The 22,532-nt window shown below is 45.0% G+C and overlaps 1 protein-coding gene across 1 annotated transcript in view; it reads right to left on the bottom strand.

Annotated features, from left to right (window-relative positions):
• LAMA3 (laminin subunit alpha 3) overlaps positions 1–22,532 on the bottom strand; it is a 248,937-nt gene that overhangs the window by 130,706 nt on the left and 95,699 nt on the right. Inside the window, exons 12-17 of the mRNA XM_045849829.1 lie at positions 20,533–20,667; positions 7,474–7,611; positions 2,121–2,167; positions 1,096–1,195; positions 374–426; positions 46–151 (exon numbers count right to left, since the gene is read on the bottom strand). Of these exons, the coding sequence (XP_045705785.1) occupies positions 46–151; positions 374–426; positions 1,096–1,195; positions 2,121–2,167; positions 7,474–7,611; positions 20,533–20,667 (579 nt within the window). The remainder of the gene's footprint in view (positions 1–45; positions 152–373; positions 427–1,095; positions 1,196–2,120; positions 2,168–7,473; positions 7,612–20,532; positions 20,668–22,532) is intronic.

The following is a 22,532-nucleotide window of genomic DNA, read 5'->3' as shown; positions in this document are numbered from 1 at the left end:
GTCCATCAGCACTTTTGCTTCACTCAGGACTGCCAATGTGTTTACCTTGACATCCAAAGTAATTGCTCTTGTCCAAAGCAAAATATCCGTCTTCGCATGTGTCACAGGAATCACCACCAACATGGGACTTGCAGTGACAGTCACCATCTCGCTGCAGAACGAGCCAGATGACAAAATTGGATTAAGGTTATAGAGTTTGCTAAGCTTCAAGATTTAAAACTGGCTCACTGTGCAAAATGAAGCCAGGATCTAAAAACATCCAAAAAGATGACCACACACAGTACATTTACAGAGGCACTAATATTAATACCCTCCCTCAGAAACTCCACAATCAATTGCTACTGGTATCCTATGAAAAAGTGGCTCATGTTACCTGCCCACACTCTCCGATTCCGCTCACTGTTCCCGCCACATGGCACTGGCATTCTGTGAAGATAAGAGAGCATCCCTGGACCACGGTCAGATAAAGGACAGTTCCCCAGCACTGGGAACATGCCGCACCAGCGACACTACACAGGCAGTCACTTCCTAGCATGCTTCCGCAGAAGGCAGATTGCACTGCTGAAGCACAACAGCCAGAGCAATACTAGCACCTACGAGGAGTAATGGCTGGTTTATGACCACAGTCACTCAAAAGTGCACCACCATGGGATTCTTAAATGATTCTAATGTCAAGGTCATTGCTGATACGTTTACATGAAAATGTACTGTACTTAAGGATATTCTCTCCCTTAGCCACTGTCAGTTTGATGTTTTTGATTCCTATCCTGGCTTCGGTCTATGCATAAGATGAAAATAAAATTAAACTAGAAAGAGTGGATTATAAAAACAAGCCAATAAAAACCATTTATCAAGTAGCTGCCGCCTTCCTAAAGACCACAATGCATATGGAAACAGGATATAAATCTCTTGCTGAAACTTTGAAAATGACAGAAGTTCTGCCAAAGGGGGAGAAAAACATCAAAACATTTATACAAAATTTCAGACAAACTGAACTGATTAAACAAATAGCACTTTTGTGGGTTTAGTCACTGAAATGAAGAAACTTACGAGGAAGCTCCAGCATAGTAAATTATTATGTACAAGAAACTTTACCTGAACATCCGGTGGGGTTTTCTTTGGCCAGATTCCAATATAATGGCTTACAGATATTGCAGGTAGGACTTTCAACATGAAGCTTGCACTGGCAATACCCCTTTAAAAGAAAATCAAACCAAGATTTGACCTCTCAGAATTAAGATATGTTTTCAAACATGTATTCTGAACAAAGCTTGTCACAGAAACATATTTTGATGATGAAAAGTAAATTAAGTGTATTAAAGGGAAATAAAAGTACTGGGTTGATTTCAACAGTCCACCACTTACTGCTCTGGTTTTATTTCTCATTTATTTGGTACACACACAATCCATATTTCTGGTTAAAACAAAATTGGAAAGTACAGAAAAAAATTAAAAATCACTGTGATTTACAACACTGTTATTGTTGATTTTATTATAGCCTGGACCACATAGGAAAATACCTGAAAATAGTTAACATGTGAGGATCAGTAGAAAAGTATGTTTATCTGAAAGTCATGTGATACCTAGGAGTTGAGCCTCGTTGAAACACCAAAGGACTCACAGGGAGGATGCAGAACCTCTCTCCCCTGTGCCCCAGGTGTGGCAACCCCGCATCCCCAGGCCCAGGGGCTAAAAAGACAGATAATTTCTAAAGTGCTTAGCAAATGAATCTTGGAGTAATATCAAATAGTTACAATTACTCTGTACACAGACAGCTTTATTTACCGTGAAATTAGCCTTGATTTTCTTAATTTTAATAATGTCTTTCAGGCCAATGTGCGGGGCTCCAGGGTGGCAACACCCTCAGAATAACCAACAATAACAGTTAAAACCTAGGACTCTAGAATTCAAACTTTAAACAAACCATATTCTTTTGTTTTTGAAAAAGATCACAACATCACATATGCATCTTGAAAATGAGCAATGACCTCTTTAAGCAATTTGGCCTCAGGCCTTACTTCAGTTTCCTTTTAATTTCAGGAAGCTCCCAAATGTGTTAGTCTTGCAAAAGTATCAGAAGAATAGTTAGAATTGCAACCTTTTAATAATTCTGTACTTACCAAACTGGAATCAAGGGTACCGGCTAGGTCGCAGGAACTGCTGGAGCCTGTACATAATCCAGAAATGCGTTAAACATCTGGGGTGTTAACACTTATTTGTTTGTCTCTTTGTCTTCATGTTTTGAGTTTTAAAAGTTTTACTTGTTGTTGAACTTTAAACACGTTTTTCATCAATCCTCATTTGAGGTTGTGTTTATAGATTTCAGAGAGAGAGAGAAACATGGATCGGTTGCCTCCCAGACACACCTCAACCTGGGATCGAACCTGCAGCCTAGGTAAGTGCCCTGACCAGGACCAAATTTGCAAACTTTGGGTGTATGGGAGGACACGACAACCACCTGAGTCACCCAGCCAGGCAAGTTTTACTTGATTTTAAAAATAGACTTCCGGCCAAGATGGAGGCATAGGTAGACACTGTGCCTCCTTGCACAACCAAGATAGGGACAACAACAATTTAGAAACAGAATAACAACCAGAACTGACAGAAAATTAAACTCTATGGAAGTCGGACAACCAAGGAGTTAAAATAGACACGTTCATTCAAACCGGTAGGAGGGGTGAAGTTGGGCTGCTGGGTGGAGAAAGGTCTTGGAACAACGAGCGTAGGGACTGGCATAAGGCATCCCGGGCACCCAAGACTGCAGAAGGTGGACCCTGGGCATGCAAGCAGCAGCTGGCAGACCCCGGCTAAGGAATGGCAAGAAGCAGACCCAGCAAGGTGGCGACTATGAAGCAAGGCACTGCGCGCAAGGCATCTGGCTGGCCCAGCAGTCCCAGGGTCCCAGTGCCAGGGAAATAGAGCCTCAGGGCACTGATTGAAAACACCTGTTGGGGGGTTGAGGCACAGGGAGAGACTCCCAGACTCACAGGAGAGGTCGTTGGAAAGACCCTTGGGGTGCACAAGCCCACCCACATGGGACCAGAAAGTCCCAGTTTGCTTGGGGAAACAGTGGAAGGGACTGAAATCCAATGGAGAGCAGAGCGAGTGCCATTGTCCCTCTCTGACCCCACCCCCACGTACAGCATCACAACCCAGCGACTGGGGTACCCGGCCCTGGTGAACACCTAAGGCTCTGCCCCTCATACGTAACAGATGTGACAAAAAAAAAAATGGTTCAAACAGAAGAACAAATGAAAGCCCCAGAACCAATAATTTTAAGCGACCAAGAGATAGCCGACCTATCAGATACACAGTTCAAAACACTGGTGATCAGGATGCTCACAGAACTGGTTGAATTTGGTCACAAATTAGATGAAAAAATGAAGACTACAATAAGTGAAATGAAGAAAAATGCACAGGGAACCAATAGTGATGGAAAGAAAGCTGGGTCTCAGATCAATGGAATGGACTGGTAGGAAGAAAAAAACATACAATCAGAAAAGGATGAAGAAATAAGAATTCAAAAAAATGAGGAGAGGCTTAGGAACCTCCAGGACATCTTTAAACATTCCAACATCCAAATTATAGGGGTACCAGAAGAAGAAGAGGAAGAGCAACAAGTAGAAAACTTATTTGAACAAATAATAAAGGAGAACTTCCCCATTCTGGCAAAGGAAATAGACTTCCAGGAAGTCCAGAAAGCTCAGAGAGTCCCAAAGAAGTTGGACCCAAGGGGGAACACACCAAGGCACATCATAATTACATTAGCCAAGATAAAAATGAAGGAGAGAATCCTAGAAGTAGCAAGAGATAAGGGGATGGTCACCTACAAAGGAGTTCCTATCAGACTGTCAGCTGATTTCTCAAAAGACACCTTACAGGCAAGAAGGGGCTGGAAAGAAGTATTCAAAGTCATGAAAGGCAAGGACCTACATTCAAGATTGCTCTATCCAGCAAATCTTTCATTTAGAATGGAAGGGCAGATAAAGTGCTTCTCAGATAAGCTCAAGTTAAAGGAGTTCATCATCACCAAGCCCTTATTATATGAAATGTTAAAGGGACTTATCTAAGAAAAAGAAGATAAAAAACATGTATAGTAAAAGGACAGCAAATTCACAATTATGAACAACAACACCTAAAACAAAAACAAACTAAGCAATCAACTAGAACAGGAACAGAAGCACAGAAATGGAGATCACATGGAGGGTTAGGAACAGGGGAGTGGGAGGAGGTGAGAGGGGGAAAAGGTACAGAGAATAAGTAGCATAGATGGTAGGTAGAAAATAGACAGGGGGAGGGCAAGAATAGTTTGGGAAATGTAGAAGCTAAAGAACTCATGACACATGGACATGAACTAAAGGGGGGGATGTGGGTGGGAGGAGGTGTGCAGGGTAGAGGGGAATGAAGGGGGAAATGGGACAACTGTAATAGCATAATCAATAAAATATATTTTAAAAAATAAAAAGATAAAAATAGTGTGTCGACATTTATATTTTTTGATATATGGGTGACAAGGAGGACATTGCATGTAATTCAGAAAAAGAGTCCCCAAATAACCTTTATGCTCTTAATTCCTAAATCACCCCCTTTACCACTGAACAACTCTAATCCCTTCCCACTACTAAAAGTTCATTTTTTAATTTTACTTTTTATTACAGTTTACTTTCAATATTATTTTGTATTGATTTCAGGTGTACAGCATAGTGATTAGACACGCATTTACTTTACAAAATGCACCCCCAACATTCCCAGTACCCACCCAGCACCACACACAGTTATCACAATATCATTGACTATATTCTCTGTGCTGCACTTTACATCGTATGACTGTTTTATAACTACAGCTTTGTGCTTCTCAGTACCCTTTACCTTTTGCACCCAGTACCTTCCACCCTTGGCTACCATCCATCTGTTCTCTGTATCTATGACTCTGTTTCTATTTTGTTTGTTCATTTATATTGTTCTTTAGATTCCACATGTAAGTGAAATCATAAGGTATTTGTCTTTCTCTGACTGACTTGTTTTACTTACCATAATACCCTCTAGGTCCATCCAGGGTTTTGCATGTGACAAGATTTTCTTATTTTTTATGGCCAAGTAATATTCCATTGTACATATGCACCACAACTTCTTTATGCATTTTCTACTGATGGGTACTTGCATTCTGTCCATATCTTGGCTATTGTAAATAATGCTGCAATGAACCTAGGGTTCAAAGGACCCTGAATAGCTGCACCAATCTTGATAAAGTAGAACAAGGCTGAAGGTATCATCCTATATGATATCAAACTATACTACAAGTCTATACTTATCAGAACAACATGGTACTGGCATATGAACAGGCATGTAGATCAATGAAACAGAATAGAGCCCAGAAATAAAACTATGACTATATTATCAATTAATACTCAACAAATGAAGCAAGAACATACAATGGGGTAAACATAGTCTCTTCAATAAATAGTGTTGGGAAAATTGGACCAATAAATGCAAAAAATAAAACTAGCCTACCTTCTTATACCATATACAAAAATAAACTCAAAATGAACTAAGAGTTAAATGTAAGGCTTGACACCATAAAACTCCTGAAAGAAAACATGAGCACTACAGTCTTTGATACTTCTTGTAGCAATATATTCTTCTATCTCCTTGGACAACAGAAACGGAAGAAAAAATAAATAAATGGGACTACATCAAACTAAAAAGTTTTTGCACAGCAAAGGAAACGGCCAACAAAATGAAAAGACAACCTACTTAATGGGAGAAGATATTCACCAGTAATACACCGGATAAGGGTTAATATCCAAAATTTATAAACGTTCATTTCTAACTGGTGACATAGGAGGAGACTGGGGGAGAAAAAATAATAAAATTTTGAGCATCTTTAAGATTGTCCAGAAGAGGGCAATATTGTACTGAGACTTTTTAAGTGTCCAGTTAAAAAGTTCCAGAATCTGTTAAGCACATTTTTTAGTTAACCAAAACCTAAATCTCTAAGTATCACACAATTCCCTTGTTCCTCACCTGTTCTACAATTATTTCTAAAAATAGTTTGTTTTGCTGCTTTAGTCAGTATAATATTACAAGTCCAATATAATCTCTCTTCAATCAGTTGGGAGCTTGCAGTCTCTCAGTCTATTATACAGCATCAGAAGGCCTGGCTGCTGTGGCTCAGTGGATTGGGGGCCAGCCTGTGAACCAAAAAATCAATTTTTCTCTCTCTCCCTTTTTTCCTCCCTCCTTTTCTTTTCTCCTCACCTTCTTCTGTAATAGTCAATACAACCTTCCCACTCCTTGCAGTTTTCTAGCTTCGGTTCCTCCCCATCTGACCAATGTTGCTGCCTAGCCCTGAAGAAATCATCCCAGCTGCCCAGCCCCAGTGCCCGCTGACACACACTTCCCAGACCACCCCCTTCCACTCCGGGCCCCAGACAGCCTTGCCCGCTGGGGACCTCCAGGCCTTCTCAAAGGCAAGCAGTGCCCTATGACTGCTGGCTACAATTTCCACCAGAAAAAAAAACCCCGTCTCTTGAGGATTTTGGTGAGTAAGGTTCTAAAGAGCCCAGTTTGAGCCATGGCCCTGTCTTCAGATGTCTTTGAATGCAGAGCTCCAAGCACTATCAGGAGCCAGAAGGGGTCTGAGAAAACCACGTCCTCTTGATGGGAAGTCTAATTCAGCCTTTCACAAACACTTTTCCACTGCCCTCTGAAAGCCACAGTCAGAAGCTACTTACACCTGGAGGCTGCAAACACCTGGAGCACAGTGAGATTGCATCTCATGTCCGTGGAGCATCGTATGCTCCGTAAGATGGAGCCCCTTATGTCTGTGACCTGGACCCCAGAGCACGCAGACTCTCAATCTCTCATCAATCGAGGGATGAATATCGACAACTCACAGCAATGTTTCCTCCTTGGCTCACTCTTTCCAAACCAAATAGACTCTGGTTCACCCCAGCCCCTGCTCCTCACACCCGTGCTGACGTGTGATGACAGAGTTCCCCAGGAGGCCAGTGGTGGGCAAAGAGAGAGGGCCAGAAACCCAGCAAAGGTCCTGCTCAGCCTGCCCACAAGAGGACCTGTTGGAGCACCCCTGGGGTGATACAAAGCAGCCAACATCAGTGCCACAGCTCGGACCCAAGGAGAAGCTGGGATGCCTTGGCAAAGGGGGAAAGGAATGCTGGGCTTCGCTAAAAGGGGCCATCTTCACCACACAGTTAACACGTGAATCAAGAAACACATATTTATAACACATGGGAATGTTTTAAATTTTAGGAATCAATCATTTTTTGATTACCTAGAGAATGCATATCTGAAAATGTATTTGCATTTTTGATAACCAAGCAGATTAGTGTCAAACATAGATGCAACCAGTGCTGGGTCTGTGGGATTTGCACGCTACTCTGTGAGGCTGTCTGCACACCCTTCAGAGAGGACCCCTGCCCACCCCTGGCAACATTCAGATGTCTTCCCTACCTTGGCAGTGGGGAAAATCATAGGCTCCTGAGAGACACCTGTCACACTGCCGTCCTGTGATCCCCGGCTTGCATTCGCACTGTCCAGTCACTGGGTTGCAGGGCATCCGGTAGGAGCCAAGGGCTGAACACTGGCAGGCTGGATGAAAAGACCTCTGTCAGACATGGGGTGGTGAGGTATGGACCTGGATAAGAATGGGGGTGGGGCTGGAAAGACCCAAATGCAAGTTCCAGCTTCACCACTTTGTAGACCTGGAACCTGAAACAATCTGGCCAAATGCCCTACACCTCAGTTTCCTCTTCCTTAAGTGGGAATAGTCCTAGTGCCTGCTTGACAGCATTAAATAAGATCATACCTAAAAGAGCTGGGACAATGTTTGTCTCATAGTGAGAACTCAATGATGCGCATGAGTTTTGTTTTTGCTATTGTCAACTTCATATTCAGCAAAATTGCTGGTTGTGGATGAGGGTTGGTAAATTCCTCCTGCATGTAGTAACTGGTGCTCGTCAGAGAAGGAAGAAGGGAACAACTGATGGGGGTGTGACTCACTGGAGGGGACACATTAATTCCACACCCCACCAGGGATCAAGTGTAAACCATTCCAATCCAGATCAGCCTCTAACTGTCCCCCCTTTTTTCCCTGTCCACCTCTCTCCACACCTGATTTCTTAAGGTCTAGTGTAGTTGAATAATCACAGGAAAAGTTACACAGGCAGGGTTGGGAATGGATGGGAAAGGAATCCCAGTTTCCTCTCTCCCACCTCACGAAGGGGAACTAAACATATGTGGATGGAGAAAACAGACTCTGGCTGCTCCGCTCTCTGCTCCCTTTGCCCTGGGTCGGGCTCCTGGGTCGGGTTAGTCTATGCAGCTAACCCCCCACAGGGCTGCAGTTACTCAGCTTCACTCCCATTCTCACTGCAAGGACCCTGCTCCTTCCTGCAGAGGGGAGAGCAGGGGAGATGACCCACTGATTTCCTGAGCAGGACAGTTTCCCATCTTAAGAACAGGAAGGAACTGAGAGATTGCCTTGTTGATTTCTACTGTTATATAATGAAGTTCAGAAACTAAGTGACAGTTCCAAAGTCACCAATTAGTCTGTAGCTATGGGTTTTAGTCTCTGGGGCAGACACATCTGGATTCAAGTACCAGCTCTGCCACTTAGCTGTGCAATCATGAGCAAGCGGCTCAGCCCCTCTAAGCCTCAGTTTCCTCTTCTGTAAACTGGAGCTGATGACAGTACCATGTCATGAGGTCATTAGAGAATCACCAGTTTCAAGGCATGAAAAGCACTGAGCATGGAGCTTGGTGTAAAGGAAGTGCTCAGTACGTGTTCACTCTTGTTACCATTGTTACTGTGACGACTCAGTGCCCGGTGCTCAGGGAGGTGCTCCGTGCATGACCCCAGGCTGCATTAATGGGATCAGTGGGTTAGTATACCTGACTTCCAAATTCATATTCAGGGCATGCAGTCAAAAAACCCCACAAAAAACCACAACCTTGTTTGCAAGGTTTCAAAGATTCCACACCTGTTGAGGTCTTGGGGAAGAAAAGAAAGATTCACGAGGTAAACTGTACATTCCGGTGATTTATTTGCAAGTGTCTTCAGGGTGTGTCCAGCCCCACATCACCAAGCCTGGGAGCCCAGAGCTCCCCTGACGATGAGACCAGGCCACTTTCCCTCTCTTTGATGGGGCTTGGCCCAGACTCCCCAGTTTTCTCATTTGCCAATCACCTGGGACTTCAGTGGACTAGGCGTCTCATTCAGAGAGGCACAGTTATGTAGTGGCAGGCCCATCCACGCCACCCTATTTTCTATTCACCTCTCCAGCAGACTTGGATTAAATGCGTACTGTTTGTCAGCGCCATAGCTAGGTGTTGGGGTAGAGGTAAATATGAAAAGCACACATCCCTGATCTCGGGGACCTAAAAATCCAGAAGAGGGGCTAGAGAATTATTGACACTGTATGACGCAACCTCCCCGCCCCTCCCCGCACCAAGACACTATAAGGGAGATGAGGAAAGTCGGTCGGCCCTCGGCAGACAGCAGCACAGGCCTCAGATCTCCTGCTGCCGGCTGGGTCAGCGTTCTCCCATGGCTCCACGCTCCACCAGGCCTGTGCTTACCAGGGGACAATTTACCCAGGAAATGTTCTTGGATGGTTAATTTTATGTGTTAATTGCCTGGGCTACAGGGACTCCAATGGTTGGCCAACATCAGTCTAAATGTTATTGCAAAGGTGTTTTGTTTAAAAATGTGATTAACATTTAAATCAGTTGACCTTGAGTAAAGCCCATTACCCTCCACCACATGGGTGGGCCTCATCCAATCAGCTGAAGGCAAGAAGAAGAAGAAGTTAGAAGAAAAGACTGAGGTCCCAGAGGAGGAAGGAACTCTTCCTCCGAACTGCCTTGGGACTCGAGTGGCAACATCACCTCTCCCCTGGATCTGCAGCCGGCTGATCTGCTTGCAGGCTTTGGACTTCCAGCTCCCACAGTCACGTGAGCCAATTCCTTAAAGTAACTCTGTATTATGCACTCAGAGATACACACACTCACACACATTCTATTGGTTCTGCTTTTTCTTGAGAAGCCTGACTAATACAAGCTCTGTCTGCTGTTTCTACCCTGAAGGAAAGTGAATGCAGAGAGAAAAGCACTCACTGGGCAGAGCAGAGCTACAGGGATCCAGAGCACCATTATGGCAGCTCTGGCCGGAACAATGTGGGTGCCATCTACATTAACCCCCTAGGGCCTCAGGGGTTGTCCAGGAGATGCAGTTACACTCCACAACTGGAAACAAAGACCCAGCCTTAAATGCAGGTTCATTGCTCTAAACTGTGAATTGCTCAATCTGTCATCGCCCTCCTCACTTCAACCCATCTGTCAGTGAGAGCTTCCAAACCCCAATGCTGGCGGCTCTTCTCACTCTTGGAAATACTATAAGGCTTTACAAATATTTTAACTCTGCTCTTTGTTTTGGTGCAAGCCCTTTGAAGTTTCTGGAGTATTTTCCTACTCATCTACTCAATTGTTTCTGATTTAAGATATTCCCCAAAAGTACTTGAAAATAATGATGAAAAGGTCCATGGTGTCAGGGAGCTTGTCTGTGCTGTTCCCCAATGTCTTCCAGCATCGAGCACAGTCCTGTTCCCTTGTGCATGCCAAATGGATATTTGTTAAATGAAAGAATAAACAACAGTTGAAATCCTTCTACCAGTCCAGCCCATATAGGTTCTTCGTAGGTGTTCTCTCACTGAATCTTGCAATGCTGCTAGGAAATAAGTATTGCCATGAGTAACACCATTCTCTTCTCCATCCATCAACAAGTGAATTACAAGGTAAACAGAGCTCCTCATTGTGTCAGGGATGCTCTGATTGCCCATGATTTTGCAGTGTGTCCTTCCATTGGAAAAGCAGGCAGGCACATTCTCCAGTCAAAGCCACAAAGCCAACAGTCAGTGTCATGATACTTAGCACCATCTACCTCTGGATAATGGACTTAGGGCAGATTCAATCTACAGAAAATCCTAAGGCTTCTTCCAACCAACCACCTCAATGTTCTCCTACATAAAAGCTGAGTTAGAAAGTGAAGGGCCAGTTCAAGGCAAAACTGCACAGAATTTGGCCTCAGATGTGCCCCACACCCAGCTCTCCAGGTCTGATGTGCTTCCTCGGAAAGGCTGGGAGGGTTGTTCCGGGAGCTTCCCCAGCCAGGAGCCCTCCCAGCAGCTCCATCCGCCATCAGCTGGTGCATTTGGCCTCTTCTCTGGACTCTTTGTCTGATTCATGAGAATATGCTCACAAATAGGTTAATCTTGGACTGGCAACATATTTATAGGAGTTTTCTAAGAAATGACACATCACCACAAATCAAAGACCACAGCAAACTCTGACAGGGACAGTTCCGGGCCCTGGGTCAGGGGCTGATGTGGCTGATGTTTAGGGGCAGCTGCACTTTGCCCTCCTTCTGTTTCTAGTCATGGAGGTCCCATTGTTCCCACCCTCCGAGCCTCTGTTCTAGCCAACTGCACCAGTGGAGAGGCAAGGGAAGGGGAGAAGAGGGAGGGGAAAAAAAAAAGACAAAGGAGAGGAAGCCAGGAATGAGGGGTGAGGAGAAGGAAAAGACAGGGTGGCATGGGAAGGAGAAAAGGGAAGAGTCAACCCCCTGAATGACAAAGTTAACCTAGAGTCGCAGTTGCATTCCATGGTTGACAATAAAGAGCTGAACCAGACATCAACATAATTACAAATTACAGGTACATGTAGACAATTCTCCTATGTGGCCCCATATTTTACACCTATAAGAAAGTACAAAGCATGGGAGTGAGTCAAAATTAAAATGGCAGAATATGGCCTAGTGCTAAGAGAAGTCTGGAATAAATCAAGATAAAGCAAAACACGAATGCAGGACTGCATCTGGCACGAACAACTTAGAAAGGTTTTAAAATTCCTAAAAAAAATTCCTTTCCTCGAAGATTTAAAAAAATCTTTAAAGCAATACAGAGCAGAGCCATAAGAACATGTCTTTTTTTTTTTTTTTTTTGGCTAGAATATACTGAATCATGTGATGTAGCATTTGGAGTCATATTGATTTGACTCTAAAATTCAATAGCAATCCACTGCAACGGAAAAGATCATAAACTAAAATGTTAGATCAGACCTTGATGCTAGATCAAGTTCAGATTTCAGTGAGTGTGAGCTTCAGCCACTAGCTTCAAAGCCACCCCACAAGGAAACAACTTTAAATGATCACAAAAGCTGTTAGAGAAAGGCGCGAGTAAGAGAAGTGAGACCATCATAGACAGATGTTGGAGCATCCCACATTCCTCTGGAACCCGACAGTTCGAATTTGAAACAACAAACTGTGTGGTTATTCCTTCAACCGTGCCAGGAGTAAGGCAGACTGTGTGTTTCTTGCAAAACTCAGAAAACAGCTCTAAGGTGGTGGGGGGCTTCCCCAAGGCTGGGTGTGCTTAGTGATGCCCAGAAACACCAGATGTGAGGTGAACTGATGCCCACTGAATTCCAAAACCTGAGCCATGCTTTCTCCCTCCTGCATCCACACTTTGGGTGGAGCTTAGGAACAGGTGGAAAGTGAAAGGGAGAGTGAAAGTAGGGTGCACAATGTACCTGCACTCTCTCTGCCCTACCCAGTGAGCCTTTCCCTCCACTTGAATGGAACCCAGCAGGGGCTGACCCCACACATTCACCCCAGGAGCCGAGAGTGCCGGCTGCCCCTCCTCTAGCCCCTCTTGCAGTGCTGTGAGCATAGCTCCTGCCGCTCATGCTTCCTTGTTCCCTTGTCCACCTTCCGACCAGAGAGGTCAGATGGCTTTGGGAGACCTTTGGAAGCAGAGGTCTAAACTAACTCTAACCAAAAATACAAATGAGATGTTAAAGTCCTATTGTTTAAAAATCTGGACTCCAATCACTTAGCACTGGGAACAGTGCATGACCTGCATGCACAGCAACCCATTAAAGAGCTTCTCAGGCCAAGGGTCATCTCTTTAGGAAGAACAATGCTACACTTACATCTCAGAGGCTTTCCTCATCTCTCATAGGACTGGTCACTTTGGAGAACTAAAATTTTTCAGAATGCCGAGGATTTCACTGACACGCAGTTTTGCTGCTGCTTTTTGGTTGTGGCACCCTAATTTTGCTGTGGGGGAACCGCTCTCCCCCTTGCTCCATCCACTCTGTTCAGACAATGCTGGCTCCACTCTCAAGTTCCCGGATGTGGGGAGACTCAGGCTTGGCTGTCAGAGCACTGGAGTCCAGGGCCCACGGTTTGATTCAGGAGCATGTGATCCAACCACAGCCAGAACCGCCCGTGAGGAACGCATACTCCCTTCCGCTAGACTCGCACCCAGCAGGACGGTATCAGGCTGCTGAAGCAGCCGTAACGAAATAGTGCACACTGGTGGCTTCAACAACAGGCGTTTATTTTCTCACAGTTGGAGAGGGGTTCAGAAGTCCCGGATAAGATACTGGCCAGTTCAGTTCCTGGTGAGAACTCTCTTCCTGGCTTTCTTCTGCGTCCGTCCTCACGTGGGAGCGGAGCAGAGAGCAATAGAGAGGTAGGAGGGGGAGGGAGGGAGCACAAAGCTACCTGGAAGGATAATCATAAGGACACTAATCCTGTCAGGTCACTGCTCATTTAACCTTAATTTCTTCCTTACTCCAAATGCATTCACATTGAGAATCTGGACTTTTAACTTACGAATCTCAAGAAGGCATAATTCAGTCCATACCAATGTATGCCTAAGAACTGTTGGCTACTTTTTTACCACCACCTGAGGCCTAAGAATAAAGCCAATGTATACATGTATACAATATCAGAGTTAACAGTGGAGAAAAACGGACTGACCACTCTCTTTTGAGCCTCTGGATCAATCTGTTCCTGAAACCAAACAAGCTGAACTGTTCCATTACATCCAATAAATTATTTTTGCCTTAAACCAGTTTAGGTCATTTTCTGTCCCATGAACCTGTAGATCTTAACCAACTTTTTAACCACCAAAATGTTCTCTTTTAAAAAATAGTACCAAATACTTACCAAATAGTACTCTTACTGAAATGTGCTATATACCTTCCTGCCTTCTGAAACAGGTATTTAGACTTAATTTAACTAGTTCCAGAGCCATCATTACATGGCTCATTTACTTATTCTAATAGTGACTGCCTTCCCTATTAGCACCTTCTTGAGCTGGGCGGATTACTTGCCCTTCACTAAGGGGCCTCAGACTGCTGCCCTCCCTAACTTTCACGTCTGCTTGCCCATTCCCCCCTCACCGTACTGTCTTGCCTTGATAACTCCCCCTCCTTTCTCATTTTATGTTGCTATTTCTCCCTGGGTTTGGCTTGGAAAACACATAACCAAACTTAGTACAATTTTCTTTTTTTTAAGGGAGCAATCTGAGAGCGGGCCTATGGGTTCATTTAGTTGTGAAACACACATCTTTTTGGTGTGCTTTTCGACTTTACAGAGGCCAGAGGGACTGGGGGCTGTTACTGTTTGGTTCTCACTTCTGCCCAAGACACATGAGCCAGATACCCACATTCCAGCTCTGCATAATGATAACACTCCGCGGTTTAAAGAATTATAGCACACATTTACAAACGGGGATTTTTTTTCTCTGAAAAAAAAATGGTTAAAGCTTGGGATTTGTTATAGAAATCTGTGTTTAAATAAGCAGAGCATTCAAGATGGTCACAGTTCCTAGAAACCAATTAGCACCATGGCGTCCTTCTAAGGAAACTGTGGTAAATTAGGCCACATGGGGATGCAACTGAGTGTTTTAGAACTGGCGTATTGAACAAACTCCTGCTATAATCTGAATCCTATGGCCCTTTTCAACCTTATTCAGTGTGGGTGATTGTTCCCCTGCACCCTGATGGAACCTGCAGTAAATTCTAGGGCTTTTCAGCACAGTCTCAGGAAGAGAACAATATAAACTCAGTACAAGGTCAAATCTCCCCTCCCCCAGCTCAGACCTGATTCCAGACAAAAGCCCCCAGTGGGAAGAGGTGGTGGTGGCAGTGGTGGTGGTAAGGGAGTGGGCATCCTTTCTACACTGTCGGCTTCAACCTCACATTGTCCCAGAGTGGGGGTGGGGTGGGGTGGGGTGGAGGGCCCTGGAAGAAGAGAGAAGGGAAAGGATTGTGTTCTTGGACCAGCCCTGAAGACATCTGAAGCTGAGTCTCCTACTGGGGTGCTCTCTCCTGACACCCCCTGCCCCCAGTGACAGGTGCCTCTCTTTTCCTGTTGCCCCTGTGACTTTCCTCAGCTCAGTTTCTCAGCCCTGGGTAATAGAGTAACCAAGTCTTCTATTTTCTGTCTTCTGATGCTTTGTTATCTCAGGGGCCTTGCTGACTCCGGAGGGGCTGCCCCTTCCTGGGTTACCCAGGTCCTGGAGTGCCCAGAGAGTGCACATTCCAAATGCGAACCAACCAGTTCAGACCCCACCTCCTTCCTCTACTAGCTCCCTCACTGGGGCCACTAACCCGCTGGCCCTGATCATCCAGAGCCAAGTGCCAGACAACTAGGCACAACCCCTGGGCCCCAGCACCCACTAAATTATTCAGCTGGCCAGTCCTAAGCCTGCTCATGCTGCCTTGCCCATTCCTTCCTGCCGAAACCACTACCCAGGCTCCTGCCCATAGTCCCTCTGTCTCCCTGGGCCCCCAGGGCCCGCTCCCTCCTCTTGAAAACTGGCAGCTTTTTCCTGATCTGTAGAGCCTTGCTGAACCTCAAATTTTCTATCAATATACTATCTTTTTAAAAGATTTTATTTATTTATTTTTAGAGAGAGGGGAGGGGAGAGAGAAAAAGAGGGTGAGAAACATCAATTGGTTGCACGTGCCCCACTGGGGACCTGCCTGCAACCTAGGCACGTGACCTGACCTGGAATGTCAGTTTTATTGGGCAAGGTCTCCTGGTGCCTCTAGGGAGACAGCACCCAAGACACCCCACCCAGCCTCTCCCACAGCAGGCTGTGGAAACACCCGTGCCCCAGGCCATGCTCAGCACAGCAAAACCCTCCCTGCCCGGACACCACACAAGAGCCACCCAGTTCTCAGCCTTCCGGTTTTCTAAGCCGAAGCCTGGCCCCAGGCACCTCTGTCCTGCTTGAAGCACAAAAGGTCTGAGGTGCAGGGTAAGCAGCCACTCTCCTCGTGGGAAGGGTTGGCAGCACAGAATCTCTCTCCCCCATTCTCTAACCTTTCCCCATTACTTTGGGTGTGAACGTCTACAATGTTAAGAAACACACCTCCAGGTATTTCCTTTGCTCTTAGAATTTTCTATCATAGTTTAGGGCTAATTCTGCAATTTAAACATTTTTAAAAGGAGTGACATGGTAGTTTTAAAAACATTTCCTTTGAATTTGTTTTAAGTGTAAGAAAGGTTTTCTTTGATATTCATATCAAGAAGCTGAGAGGATTCTCATTTGAAAGACTGACCCCAATGAAAAGGCAAATTATCACAGACATTTGCAAAATCCCAATTATCTTGTTAGTTCTGCCCTTCCTCCCTGCAAACAACCCCAAACTGAATTTACTTATCAAGTTCAAAGGTTTTAAAAAGGTAACCAGCTGCCACTTCCATTTCTAGGTAGCTGGTCACTAAGGTCACACTGGGTCCCCATGCCCTTGAGTCAGGGGTGTAAAGACAGCGGGACAGTGGCTTGTACACCCTCCCTCCCTCTGGCTGGGTTGAAGGCAGCAGAGTCAAGACAAGATTAGGCTTGAAGATAAAACCAGGAATGCATCTCACACTAGTTCCTCGCCCTGCCCTAGTGATCATGTGTAAAAATAAAACAGCGGGTTTTCACCTCTTGAACAGGTCTGAGAAGCAATTAGTCCTGTGTACACGTCATAGGACTATCTTCAGGCAAATTTAGGTTTATCAGGTTATTGCTGGAATTTACTGATCAACAGTTTCCAGGGCAAAGAAAGATACTAAATGCACCCAAATGCTCCCTAACTTCAGGCTATAACTATTTGAAAGTCTGAAGCCACAAGGCCAAGGAGCAGAATAAAATAAAAATGACAAACTTCTCAGAACCACAGACCAATTCCTCTAGATTGTTTAACATAGTAGCTGTCAAACTTTTTAACCACACCCACACCGAGAAATACACTTTATACTGCAACTCAATAAACACACACATGCACACACAGAGGTGGAGGGAAAGAGAGAGAAAAAAGTATTTATAGCTATTTATAAAAAACCATGAATAAGAACTCCACAAAACATCTCTTTCCATCACGACTTGTGTTGCACCCTAATAGTTTCTAGTCTGTTCTATTTCACTTTAATGCCGGTCTATACCCACTAATTTATTGCCCCATCCAATACTGGAAGTGACCTGCAGTTTGTAAAACTCGGCGTGGAGGCAAGTGCTCAGGCTTTTTGATGTGCTGAGGGCCTTTAGGGAGGAGAACACAATCCCTGCAGTAAACCAGGCTGGGAGTCAAGAAAACCAGTGCTGCTCCTTGCCCTGCAACGATGTAGCCTCCACTTTTTCTCTTGGGTCTCTGAACAGTTGCTGTGAAATAAGTAATTTTAATTACTTTTAACTCTAAAATTCTAAAGCATGTTGTTTTATCACTGTTGTGAAAGATGCCAGGAGAGGTGGGGGTCAAACTTACACAGAGATGGACGGATACGTCTACAGAGGAAGCACCCTACTTTAATTTTTCCCCTCTTCTGCAGTGTTTGTTTCTTAAACCAGTTTGTTGATATAATTCCTGTACTATATAACTCATTCATTTAAAATGTATGATTCCATATTTTTAAAAGATATAGTCACAGGGTTGTGCAACCATCAGCGCACAATCTAATTTTAAAAACACTTTTGTCCCCCCAAAGAAGCCCACGTCCACTGCAGTCGATCCCCATGCCCACTTGTCTGTCACCCACCCCCACCCCAGCCTGAAGCAACTGTTAATCTACCCCGTGAATTTGTCTGAGCTTCCTGAACTTCCTGGAAGTCTATTTCCTTTGCCAGATTAGGGAAGTTCTCCTTCATTATTTTTTCAAATAAATTTTCAATTTCTTGCTCTTCCCCTTCTTCCGGTATCCCTATGATTTGGATGTTGGAATGTTTAAAGTTGTCCTGGAGGTTCCTAAGGCTATCATTTTTCTGAATTCTTGTTTCTTCATCCTGTTCTGGTTGAATGTTTATTCCTTTCTTCTCCAAATTGTTGATTTGAGTCCCAGTTTCCTTCCCTTCACTGTTGCTTCCCTTTATTTCACTTTTCATAGCCTTCACTTTTTCTTCTATTTTGTGACCATATTCAACCAATTCTGTGAGCATCCTGATTACCAGTGTTTTGAACTGTGCACCTGATAGGTTAGCTATCTCTTTGTTGCTTAGTTGTATATTTTCCAGGACTTTGATCTATTCTTTTATTTGGGCCTTTTTTTTTTGTCTCAGCACACCTGTTACATAGTAAGGGGCAGAGCCTTAGCTGTTCACCAGGGTGAGGCAACCCAAGTTGCTGCTTTGCAGCGCTGTATGTGGGGGAAAGGTTCGAGAGGGAACAATGAGGCCCACTCGTCTCTCTGCCAGCTTCCAGTCCCCTCCACCACTACCATAAGCAAATTGGGCCCTTCTGGTTCTGATTCCCGGGTGGGTGGGTCTCTCCAACGAACTCTCCTGTGAGGAGGGGAGTTTCTCCTGCCACCTCAATCCCCACAGGTTTTTTTCAATCAGAGGTTTTGAGGCTCTATTTCCCTGTGCTGGAACCCTGGGTTGCATGGTCTGTCTCACTCCCCAATTGTGTCTCCCGGTCTAGCCACACGTGAATGTGGGACTGCCCACTCCAGTCCTCCTTCTGCTGCCTTGCTGCAAGTCCTCTCTGCCCCGGCAGCCCATCTCTGCCCCTCCCACCAGCCTGGATGAATGTTTCTTCTTTAACTCCTTGGTTGTCAGACTTCCATACAGTTCCGTTTTCTGGCAGTTCTGGTTGTTTTTGTTTTTAAATTTGCTGGTGTGCTTCTTTTGGTTGTGCTAGGAAGCACAGTGTATCCACCTATGCCTCCATCTTGGCTGGAAGTCAATTCTGAAGCCAAGGAACAAGAAGACAAGACTCCCCCTTTCTGTCCTCATCCTCCCCCTGCTAGGTGACCAAATCTCTGTTCAGAAACTTCTGCGAGTTTCTGTTGTCCCAGAGAGGCGAAGGCTGAGAAGTGGGGCAGAGGATAGAGGTCCATAGACAGGGTGTGCCAAGGGGCCAGGAGGAAAAGGAGGGGCTTGGCGTGTGGCATGCAGACATCTATGCAGAGAGATAACTGGGACTGGGGCTCTTAAAATGACGCAGAGGGTAAAATGGGCAGAAGAAGGAGGGTTAAGGAATAATAGCTGCCATACAAGTGAGGACTCCCCGACTCTGAGAACTTTACTTGTCAGTGCATATGTGTAACCTGCACGACACACTACAGGGCAGGTGCTATTATTTGGAAACTGAGGAACCGAGGGATTAAGTCAGTTGCCCAAGTTGACAGCCAGTGCAAACCTTGCTCTTGGCCACCCTGTCCTCCAGCTTTGGGGAAGCTTCTTCCTGCTGCCGTCTCACACACACAGCTCCTTATTGTGGCTGATTGTGCTGACCTTGTGGATGCTCAACAGCAGTGCTAACCTCTTCCTGTGTCCAGAGGCTAGGAAACGAGAAATAGTACTTTCCAGGCTCTTCTGGATGACTGGAATCCAACGGGTTTTGCAATTAAGAAGTACTTGAATGAGATTAGAGATGGAGGGAAGTAAGGCAGAGGCTGCCTTCTTGTGTGTTTGGCTGGCTTGTTGAGTGTCTCTGCAGCTGTGCCCTGTCCGGCTTCCTGGGCAGATGGGTTAGCACCTGATTATTTATAGCAAGCCCCTGTCTGTGTGTGTATAATACCTGCAGAGGTGTAAAGTTCCTGCCCTGAGCCCTGACTGATAACCTTCTCTTCTTCCTCCTTCCCTTCCCAACATCAACCGCTGGGGGAAGAACAGTGGCAGGCAGTGCGAAGGAGACAAGGGAGAAGGACTTTGACAAATTGACTCAGACATTTGCTCCTTCACCCATCATTTACAGCACACCTGTTTTGCTCTGCGGACTGTGCCAGGCACCTCCTACTCCTGCCCTCTGTCCCCTTCAGTCACGCTCACCAGGACTGGTACACACCAGTGGGGAGGGAGGAGTCTGTGGGTTTGTGTATGCTGTCCCATTCCCTGGAGTGCCCTGCCTCCTCCCCTTATCTACCTATCAGGTTCTGAAATACTGCTCAGATACCACCTTCTCTCCAGAGCCAGGGTTCGCACGCACACAGGCAGCTGACTCCGAAGCCCATGTGTCTGACCACCAGGGAAGAGGCAGGGGAGGGCTGGAAAACAGGAGAGAGGTGACATGGCCCAAGGAGGAGGACGGTCCCATATGATGCACATATCTAAGGCAAGGGCTTATTTATTAAACAGCAGGCCACACAGCTGTGCCAGAAACAGTCTCTACATTTCCTTAGGAGGAAGTTTATCTTCGGGGACTGATGATCACCATGCAGTGTTGCCCACTTACCTTGGCAAATAGGGAATGAGTAGAAACCCAAGCGACAGGCATCACACTGAGGGCCCTCAACCCCAGGGCGGCACAAGCATCTTCCACGGTCATCACATATTTCGGGCAGAACTCCTTCCAAGTTACAATCACACCCTGTGAAGGAGAAGAGACTTTCGAGGGGTCTCCCCAACCCTTCGTCAGTTTCTCCCTCCCCCCAGGTTTCCATCATGAAAACACAGATTATGATACATCTATGGCTTATAGACATCCTTAACTCTGAAGATGACACCTGAAAGGGAAATAAAACAAATATTCAGGAAAAGTCAGAGATGCCACTAAGACATCCAGGGTGAGCATTAGTTTGCAAAACATCTTTTGAAAAGGCTTAACATCTACTCTTGTGAAAATGCTTCCCCTCACCCCAACTCTGAGCTTTGTAGAGTAAAAAACTTCAATTTAATAGATTCCCAGCTAATGACATTCTTTTCATTGAATTTTTATTTATTGATTTTCAGAAAGAGAGAGAAACATCAATTTGTCATTCCACTTATTCATGTATCATTGGTTGATTCTTACTGTGCTCTGACGGGGGATGGAACCTACAACCCTGTATATCAAGATGATACTCTAACCAACTGAGCTACCTGGCCAGGGCCTAATGACAATCTTGAATTAAACATACTTCTAACTCACATTTTTTTAGAAGAAAAGAAACAAATGTAAATTCAGCTCAACCACATGCTGTACATGGCTTTGCGGGGGATTCACCCAGACTGCGTCACTTAACCCTCTAGGCATGAGCCTGTCCATGCCTAGAGGGCATGAGCAAGTCAGGACGCTCTTAAGCCCGCAAAGAAGTGCTTTCCCACCTCAAGACCTTCCTCTGCCTGGAACGCCTTTCCCTGGTTCTTTCTCAGTCCAAAGTCAACCCCAACCAATCTGTACAAGCAGCTCCCCCCTTCCTCTCCTATTCTCTCTCTTAGCTGTTTGTCTTTCATAACACTTTCATTACTGAAATCACTGTGGGCCTCACGACTTGCTTTGACCAACAAAATGAAGTGAACATGCTGGTGTAGGATTTCTGAGCCCAGGCCAAAACAGTCTCTGTGGTTTCCATTCCGCCCTCTGGGAACCCTAAGACAGCCATGTGAAGCACCCAGTCTAGCTTCCTCAAGGAGAAAGGCCACGAGGGAGAGATGCCCGCTGTCCCCAGCAGACCCTCCAGCAAGTCCAGCAGAGACTGCCCAGCTAGCCCCCCACATTGTGAGAAGTAACTCTTGTCATTTTAAGCCACTAAGTTTTGGGGTGATTTGTTACACAGCAATAGGTAATTGAAACACCTCTAGGACTGAACACTTAGTGAGGGGTCACCTCGGGGCCACCAATGTCATCATACAGTATTTCTCAATGAATAAATATTTCTCAAAAAGACAGACTCTTGCTTGACTTCTTTATAAATGGATTAAAAAAAAAAACAAGCAAGAGCTCTGTAAGATAGGTAAGCATTTTATAGCTGAGAAAAAAAAAAGATGCTCAGAAAGGTTAATTAACTTGCTCAAGGTCACACAGCCAGAAAAGTAGGGTCACGATATGAACACAGGTGTTTCTGACTCTCAAGCCCATGCTAAAATTACAAGCTGATAACTGACTTTAAAAGCCATGTTCAAGGTGTGTCCTAGATTAGTATTCAAGCCAATCTCACATTTAAATCATCTACATTTCTATCAGAAACTTTAGCATCTAAATCTGCAACATGGTCCCATAAGGAAGATCCTAAAATACTCAAAGATTTGACTGGGTTCAATCACCATAGTTCTCAAGGAAGGGAGGTCTCATGCATTTTGAAAGATTTTCTTTCAAATTATTTAAAAAGATTTAAATAATAGGTCATTTTAAAAGTTTAGTCAAATCCCAGTCTTTCTTCATTGTCCTAAACCCTTAACTTTTCAGATGAAAGATTAATAAGAAAGCTATGGAATTATTTTCTCTGAAAAAATAATTAAGAAAAAGGAGCAGGG

The sequence above is a fragment of the Phyllostomus hastatus genome, unplaced genomic scaffold (genome assembly GCF_019186645.2).
Source record: "Phyllostomus hastatus isolate PE091 unplaced genomic scaffold, TTU_PhHast_1.1 phas_contig_80, whole genome shotgun sequence".
NCBI lineage: Eukaryota > Metazoa > Chordata > Mammalia > Chiroptera > Phyllostomidae > Phyllostomus > Phyllostomus hastatus.
Note: the sequence above shows the minus strand (reverse complement) of the source record. Positions and strands in the feature narration are given on the sequence as shown.